An 8839-nucleotide genomic window follows, 5' to 3' on the forward strand; every position below is an offset into this window, starting at 1 on the left:
ACCCACCCTACGGTGCGTTGGACCGACCCTACGGTGCGTTAGACCCACCCTACGGTGCGTTGGACCCACCCTACGGTGCGTTGGACCGACCCTACGGTGCGTTGGACCGACTCTACGGTGCGTTGGACCGACCCTGTGGTAGTCTGCTGTTAAGGAGCACTCGGAAGACAAACACGTCAGGTCGCCATCCACCGACACTTCAAACAACCTCCTACGAGACCACGAGCTGCCATGCCGTTCCACTGGTGTCATCCATCCCTCGCACGCAACACTGCACCGATCACTCGCCAAGAGGACACTCTTGTCACAACCGCACACCGGTCACTCAAACGTGTGCCGCCTCTCAGTACTTCAACCAACCATAGATCATGCTCTCCTTCGGGACACCGACCGCACCCCTTACAGGTTTGATCGGTCTAGTTGAGGATCGATCTAATTGAGGACTTCATGTCGGTTACGCGGGCTGCACATTGTGCGGGTCTGCGAGTGTTTTCTCGAATTAAAATGAGCCGTAAGACGGGATTATATCCTGAGGTTTTGGTCGCTAGCGTCCGTAGCTTCCACTCTGGGCTAGTGGGCTTCGAGTAACAAAAAGTTCAATTTGCGCGCGCACACAAACACGGGGCATTTTTTTTACATACAGGCGGCAAGGCAAAACACATGGAGCCCATTCACGAGCCCAACACACTTGTTTTCGAGGTTTCGGTAACACCACATCCTCTCGAGGTTACGCCTCTTTCGATATCTCCCCGACAAGGGGAGGCGAACAAACAAGATTTTTCCGTTCTTCCCGCCACTGGGAAGAACTCCGGCGTAGGTTTGTTGGGCTCTCCGCCACTAGAGGAGGTTTTGTAGGAAGGAGGGAGGGAGATCTCTTTGGGTTGGTAGCATTCTGGATTCCTGGTTTCAGCCCTTGTAAAAACGTCTCTCCCCCTAGTGATGCGCTGCAAACATGCGTGCGCTGTCCCAAATATGCCCAACGTCTTTTATGTTCCAAAAAACGTTCGAACTGGGACTAACTGAGACGGGAAACAGCACCAGCGATCCTCCCATTGCGGGAGGAACCTGCTGGCTGTAATCGTTGATAGCACAGGTGCTGTTTCCATCACCGATGGGTGCACTATCTTGCACGTGAAATGTTCCATTGGAAACGGATGGACTCCTCTGGAAAAGCGTACGGGGGTGGATTTGTTAATGGCAGTTACTCCAGATGTGAAGAGCGGATTGAAGACGAAAGATTGAAGGACGAAATCAATGGGTCTGAGGTGGGAGGACTGTGACATGTTCCATCTGGCTAGCTGAGAACGGAATGAAAATATGCCTGTTCACACTTTACTTAGACGCGTTGAAAGTTTGACTGATTTGCTAATCAGGGTGCTCAACCGAACGTCGTGCGAACGTCGTGCGAACGTCGTGCGACAGCAGTTGAAAGAAATGATTGCCGGACCCTATCTTCAGAACCTGTTGAGGTTCTGTACAGCATGAAAACGTTGCCTAGTGTAATACAAGGAGACCCGTCACGTTTGGGGCCCTGACACATCAAGCCCTAGTGTAGCCGTTGCTGCCGAAAACGAGCAGCAGCTGAGTGACATGAGCATGTAGTCAAACATGGAGTGACACAGTCCCTCAGCTGAGATGCCGAGAGGGCGCGTCAACCGGTTCCAGGTTGTTAGATCAACTCCAACATCATGAACGTTATACATTCTCGGTAGCGGATAGTTGGGGTGGTTGCTTTCGACCACAAGACAAAACCACAGGACAGAACAGACAAAGGAGAAGTTTTTTTTTTTGCTTTGAAAAAAAGTATTTAAAACCAAAGCAATCCAAGAGCGAGTGAGTAGGATGGTTCTATGCCACATGGCGACACCTATCGGATTCATCCCCAGATAGGTTCATACTATATGGTTTCAAACTATATGTGGGTGTATCCAGTAGCTGTCGCCATGTGGCCTGGAATTGCGTTTTTCTCTAGACCTCCCGGTGCAGTTTCCATGTGCGGAATGTGTGCCACAGGGCTTGTTTCAAAGGGTTCATCCCAAAGTCCTTTTCACCTATAACGCCGTCGTCGGATGATTCGTCTACGGTAGTTTAATCTTGTGGATAGGGTAGTCCAATGCATCGCGGTGGGTTTCACAACTGGCAGCACATTTTATAGCCGAGCACACACGTTTTGGTGGAGCTCATAAATGCACCGTGTCGCCCAAGCGTGACGTCGGAGTCAAGAATCTTCTGGCCGTCCCCGCGGCCGTTAGATTTTTAATCCAGCCGCGGCAGTTTGAGGTCTGGATGGATTTCGTGGTGCGTGGTCGGAACATGGTCTGGGGACGTGGCCTGGCCGAGGCCCTCGGTCTTCGAACAGGTCTGAACCTCCGTTTTGCAGGCTTTTGCAGCAATACTCAGTAGCTGAGAAGGTCTGCGACTCGGAGGGGCCAGGAATCTCGTGATTGCTCACGAGAACACGGAAGTAATCCGGGATATAGAACAGCATCAGAGAAGGGGTTGGTAACAAAGGGTTTGGTCTCCGGCCCCGTCGGTGGCCGCCGCGAGGTTGTAGTGGGTTGGTGCAGTCAAAAAATCTGAGTTGTTGTGATCTGACTTGATCTACCAAGCCGCTCGGCACATGGTGGTGCAGTACGATTTTCGGGGTGGCGCCCAAGTCAGTAAAGTGCCGGGCAGGGTGACATATCTCCGGCAAATAGATTGGCTAAGTGGCAGGGCGGAAAAAAAATGTATTGGAAGAAGACATCTCGGAAGGAAGATGTGGGATCGTACAGGGCACCGATTAGCTCGTTATCCATGTTGCTGACGTCGCCTGACTTCCATATTGAGTGAGTAGCATACGACACGATGTGTGTGCGGGACAGTGTGTGTGCGGGATAGTGTGTGTGCGGCATAGTGTGTGTGCGGCACAGTGTGTGTGCGGCACAGTGTGTGTGCGGCACAGAGTGTGTGCGGGATAGTGTGGTGTGTTTTGTAGACTGTTGCGACGTCAAAACTGCGATTTAATTGAGTATGGGGCAGGCTATCGACATTATTATCGACCCATTGAAACCTATTGGATCCGGAAGTTGCTTATGGCAGATTCGTATGAAGTGTTTGAAAGGGAGACGACCACAGTGATAAGTGATACTGAAGTTTTGATAGAGACTGTTACTGAGATTCGGAATTATGAAGACTCATTTTGTGTAAAGTCTAGGATTTATTTGATATCTGGTGCGAAGGTTTATGGTCAGAAAATCGAAGAGACAAATGGCCTTTTAGAGACAAATGGCCTTTCAGATGTAAAGAAAAGTTGTCGCGAAACTGGTTGTATCATCAACGCTCTTTCCTCAACCGGGGATAATGAAATGAGAACCGGGGATAATGAAATGAGAAATGACATAATTAATATAGAAGGTTGGACCCATGTGGTCCTCGAATGTGAGATTTGCTTGCACAAGGTGGTTATATTCCAGAGCAAGTTATTCAATGATACTTTTTCTAACTGGCGAAAAGTTTGCGACATTATCCGACAGATACTAGATGGACGACTCGGCCGAGAACCTTTCTCAGGACCGATGGACGGGGAACACCCCGCCAGCGACTCCTCTGGACCTTTAATAACCCTTGCATCCGAACCCCGGTTCAAACCCCGATTTAAACCCCGATTCGAACCCCGATTCGGGTCCGGATTTATATCTAGATTTACAAAGGCCAGAGACAAAAAGCGACGCAAATCCGGTCAGTGTGCATCCCTTGACCCCGTCGTTTCTACATCACTCGGAGCACCCCGTGCAACGGATAGCGGAACACATAAGCAGACTGATGAGTTGGATCTGGATAGGTGGAAGGAAGGCCTGGACCGGGAGCAAAATTCGAGAGAAGCCTTTCTGGCGCGCATTAGCAACCTCTTCCTCAACATCTCTTTCCTCCAGCCGTCAGAAACGAGGGTAGAGAAGACTGCAGAGAAGACAAGGCGAATCGTACCAGAGGTCCCGAAACGGAACAGGCGGCGAGTTACCTCATCCTCCGCGACTGTCACCATCCTTCGAAGTGCGACCGGTGGCGACCCTTGGAGCGGTAGGTCGCACGACTTGTCCGATGCCGTTTCATCGCCGTTGTCTACTGCCCTGACTGGATTGGAGCCGCAAGCTGTGATTAGGTGGTTGCAAAACCTGGACATTCGCGTCCTTCTCCTCCTTGTGCTTCTAATAAGGATATGGTGGATCCTTGAGCAGGGTGTCCGAACACTGCTCAGTTGACGCGTTCCCTCAAGTTGTTAAGCCACCCCTCAAAAGCCTGCAATTCAATGACAAGTTAAACGGTAATTCAGCGCCCAATTCAAGGATCAGAATAGCCCGTGGTGGACCGTCGGGTTAGCAGTAAGTTATCCCATGAGTGGTCACTGAGGTCTTGTTCTCCACTCAGTGGCTTATTCTCCACTGAGCGGCTTGTTCTCCACTCAGTGGCTTGTTCTCCACTGAGCGACTTGTTCTCCACTGAGCGGCCTAATTTTTTCTCGTTCGAAAATGAAGTCCATTGACGGACTGTATGCCGTCTGTTTGTCTTCCATTCCTGTGGAGATAGAAGTTCTCATCAGAAGCGCGAGGTGAGTGCACATGACGGCCTCTCATGTGTGTCGCTCCCATGTGTGTCGCTCCCATGTGTGTGGGTAGTATGAATTGTGGTGCAGGTATGGTGAGGTGAGTTCGAGAGTATATTCGCAGTTATGTCAAGCAGCAAGCCAGTACGGGCTTACACAGGGTCTGTTGGACGCGTTTGCGAATTTGAAGGAATACCTCAAGTCGTCAATCTCCTGGTTAGGGATGGACTGCGAAATGGCTTTGGCGATAGGCAACGTTGCGGACTGTTTGGATCTGGATATTTCGCAGACGTACAGCTTGATAGTGTCTCTGTTTGGATGCGAAGCAAGTGACAAAAGAGCGTTAGCGCTAGGTCGTGTATGCGGCTTGTTGTGCAAGCGGCAGGAAGATGTTCGTGCTTCTTATTGCGAATTTTTGAAGGAGATTATAGTTGCCATGGCCACTGGCACCCGGGTCGAGAACATCGAAGGCTTAGTAGCCGGGGTCGAATTCCTTAACCTGTACTTTTATCGATACAGACTGAAACCTTCGTGGAACCTCGAGGCTGATCTTTCGACGCTGTCCTTGTTGATGGAAACAATCAAATTCTCCTTCGACAGCTCGATTGTAATGTCGGCGGATGAGGCACTTAATTTGGTCAACTCTTTGTATGCTATTGGAGACTCGTCGTTTTACGATCGCTGTGACATACTAATCGCTAGTTGCATGATTTGCCGTTTGACCCTTGTTGGACAGAGTCGTGCGAAGCAGTTGGCTCGCGTGCAGATGACCTGCAGGGCTATGGGGTCCCTTTTGGATGAATGGTTGTTCCCAGTGTCTTTGTATTCCGAAAGTGGTACTGAACCAGGCCCTGAAGGTGGTATGGGTATTGTGCACAGTCTGGAGAACTTGACGGCCCTCTCGTTGGTTCTGGTGACCATCTGGGATGATTGTAGCGCCGTCCCCGTTGACCCTTTGTCGCAGTTTACGCGACGACTCAAGTCCACTTACGGCCCCGGATCTGACCTGGATGCGTTGCTGGACATTTGGACTCTAGGCGCGGATCGGGCGCTGGAGCATGAGGAGGAGCAGGCCGAGGAGCGGCTGGAAAATCAGGTGAAGCAACGCGCCCAGCGAGACTTGTTCGAACCGAACTTCACGGACGAGGAAACGGACCGAGTAAAAATTATCCAAGACATGTTGGTGGAGAAGCGAGGCAACTTGCAGAAAGTGCCACGGAAGGGCTACTTGTTGGCATGCTATCGTTATGCTCTGTGCCAGTCGGAATCCTGGCAGGTTGCAATTGAGTCCGTGGCTCGTGACCCGGAATCGTTCTGCAAAAAAATGCCCAGAATTTTCAGGAACCTCTCCTTTGCAACCACCCCAAATAAGCTTCTGACACTTCTTACTGAATACGCCAAGACACAAACGGCGGCCAAAAGGGCCCCGGAGCCCTACAAGATCAATGCACAGGGGTGGGACGCTAAAAACAAAACTATTCGCATGGCCCGTGAACAGGCGAATATGGGCGAACTTGAAGAGGCAGGTGTACATGCCTGGGGAACCCAAGATGAGCTGGAAACCTTTGAACGGAAGCGAGAGGAAGCTGAAAAAGAGCAGCTGGCAATTGAGGAAGCGCGCAGGGCAAATGAGGAATGGCGAGCAGGGAAGGCCCAAAACGCCAGACAAAAGTTTAAGAAGACCGACGTGCTTCCCCCCAGTGCTGGCGTCCCTTCCCCTAACCCCGACAGAACGCCCGCAACCAACAGCGAAAGTGCCAGACAGAATGATCAAGAAGATCTGCCGCAGGAGCCCAGAATGTGGGGACCGGACAAAAGGAAAGGTGGCTACATACCGAAGCCGCAGACCAACCCGAAAAAGACTAAGCCCGTCGACAAGCATCACGCCAGAGATAAGCGAGCAAAGAAGCTTAACCAATAAATGTAAATATATGTGTCCGACCGAATTCGATGAATCATTATTGCACACACGTGTGCAATAACGACCATTCGCCTTGCGACGGGCTTACAGAGAGCGCTAGCACCCGTCGTCTGCGTCCAGATGGTGCAGATGCATTTGAGTCATGAGGTGTGGGTCTATGAACCGCTTCCATTGTGACAAAATCATCATGATCTTTCCAATGCTGGGGATTTCGTCTGTTGGCTTGCGGGTTGCCTGCTCGTTTGGGCCTTGGTAGTAGTGACGACTGCCGCGCCCGCAGCCCGAGTCCTGGCTGTCACTGGCCAGGCTTGGTGGTTTCTTCATGGCGTCGTGGGGGGTAAACGCTGCCGGGAAAAGTATCTCGGAGACGAGAACTGCTGCTCTCATGCCAATTTCTCTGCTCCGTAGGCCTGCAGATAGTGGTGCTGCGCTGGAGGACTTTCTGATCTCACTGTCCCCATCATGGTACTGCTTGAAGTTGGGGGTTCCAAAGAGAGTTTCTTCTCCGCCTGAAGGTTTGTTCGAGATGCCTTCTTTAGACACGCACTCTTTGGCGTGAATGAGCTGTTTCGCCTCCAAATCGAGTTTTTCGAGCTCTCGGAAGGTTACCGAGAGCTCGTTAACGTACGCTTTGAGCAGCGTGACGTAGCTTTCCGCCTTGTAGATCCTAGTCTCGAGGGCCGAGTGGACATGAGGACTAATTTTGGTAGCAATCAAATTTTCTGCAAGTTGTGTTAACTTCTCTTGTTTCTCCAATACGGTATTGACTCCGTTGGCAGTGGCCGCAGCGGGCATCCAACGACTCATGAAGGAGACTTTCGGTTGTGCGGCACTCGCCGACTTGTGGCGCAATGCCACGAGGGGGTTGGACGCGTATTTTTGTACCCTTTGTGCGATTCGTAGCGCGCATTGGGCGAGGTTGTGAAATTCGGGGTAGTCTAGGCTGCCGAGGGCGCAGCAGCAAGTACAGCCATCTTCGTTGAATTCCATGTACGGCCCCAGAAAATCCTCGAATCGGTCGAGGTAAGGTGCATACATGTTTCGGGATCCGTGTACAGCCTTGAAGTACATCTTGTCGAAAATGCCCTTGAAGAGAACGTTCGGAATTACTTGCGACCGAGTGGGGCTGGGGGTCATTTCCGACGGTGCATAGGACATCGGGGAAAAGGATTTGACTCTCTTCAAACAAGGTTGCAGCGAGGCGGCGCGTGCGCGTACATCCTTGGTCCCGAACACCGCCTCGTCCATGGACTTGCGGCTGGAGGATGCGGTCCGGCTGGTCATATGGAACTTGATGCGTGCCAGCTTGACTAGCTGCTCAGTTATGCACTGCTTCTGCCTTAGCGGTGGCGACAGTGGCAGCGACACGCTACGACTGACACCTGGTCGCGGAGGCCCTAGAAGCCGGTCCGCCTTGTCCTTGTAGCTCTCGGACATGCCCGAAAACGCACCGGGCAAGTCCAGATACCAAACGTCGATAGCACTAGACAAGATACGTGCAGGCCAATTCACCATTGCATGGTTCGTCATCTGCAACGCCAGGCATGTCAACGTCTTTAACTGCGAAGCAATCTCTGTCAACGCCACCATCCAATCCTCTAAACTCTCATCCAGATGCGCCAACTCCGCATAACCCGAACAACGCTTCAACCGCCCAAGGTCCGTCTGCTGAGCCGTCTCCGCATCGATTGCATTTATGGTGTTCGCATTCTCCGCACTTGCCGATCTACCCTTCATCACCTTACATAATTCCCGCAAAGCTTTACAGAAATGCAGATCGCGGCGGATCTGCCGCAATACACTCATCGAAACGCGCTGCACAAGACCCTGTAAACGACAAGGCAACTCTACCAACATTGGCACTTCTATGCTCTGACCAAATCCAGGACAACCAACGTATGGGGTAACTCTTGGAACTACTATACCAATACTACACGGACACTCACAGATAACACCCCAAATCCTCGCCCCCAAATCCTTGGGGGAAACGCCATCCTACACTGGCCTTTCCCCCACACATCCCGAAATGTGTGGGGGAAAGGTCAAGAAAAGGTATGGCGGGGGTGGGAAGGCGGTGGGTGGGAAGGCGGGGGGTGGGAAGGCGGGGGGTGGGAAGAGAACTGTGCATACTTTGGGTGATGCCGATACATCTCAGCAAAAATCACTCTCGTAACTATGAGTCTTCCCCACCAGCAAATCAGGCCAAGGGTCGCCGTTTGGCGAGTCCGCCTCCGTCGGTCTAAAATGGACAAGGCTGAAATGGAGGTTGAGCTGGGTATAGGTGGAGCTAGGTTGACTCAAGGTCCAAGCCAAGTTGTCCGGGGGGGGGGGGGGGG

General features: G+C 51.8%; 3 protein-coding genes across 3 annotated transcripts; 2 read left to right on the top strand and 1 right to left on the bottom strand.

Annotated features, from left to right (window-relative positions):
* Positions 1–3074: 3074 nt before the first annotated feature.
* On the top strand, positions 3075–4241 carry GNI_157100 (hypothetical protein; the record flags this gene model as incomplete). The annotated part of the gene is made up of 1 exon (XM_011134656.1): positions 3075–4241. The coding sequence occupies one exon, from the start codon at positions 3075–3077 to the stop codon at positions 4239–4241; it is 1167 nt and encodes a 388-aa protein (XP_011132958.1).
* A 267-nt stretch (positions 4242–4508) lies between these two features.
* GNI_157110 (hypothetical protein) lies at positions 4509–6503 on the top strand (the record flags this gene model as incomplete). The annotated part of the gene is made up of 2 exons (XM_011134657.1): positions 4509–4588; positions 4673–6503. 2 exons carry the CDS (start codon positions 4509–4511, stop codon positions 6501–6503), a joined length of 1911 nt encoding a protein of 636 aa, XP_011132959.1.
* A 96-nt stretch (positions 6504–6599) lies between these two features.
* On the bottom strand, positions 6600–8360 carry GNI_157120 (hypothetical protein; the record flags this gene model as incomplete). Its single annotated transcript, XM_011134658.1, has 1 exon — positions 6600–8360. One exon carries the CDS (start codon positions 8358–8360, stop codon positions 6600–6602), a length of 1761 nt encoding a protein of 586 aa, XP_011132960.1.
* Between the last annotated feature and the right edge of the window lie 479 nt (positions 8361–8839).

Source organism: Gregarina niphandrodes (assembly GCF_000223845.1).
Source record: "Gregarina niphandrodes unplaced genomic scaffold scaffold00046, whole genome shotgun sequence".
Classification (NCBI taxonomy): domain Eukaryota; phylum Apicomplexa; class Conoidasida; order Eugregarinorida; family Gregarinidae; genus Gregarina; species Gregarina niphandrodes.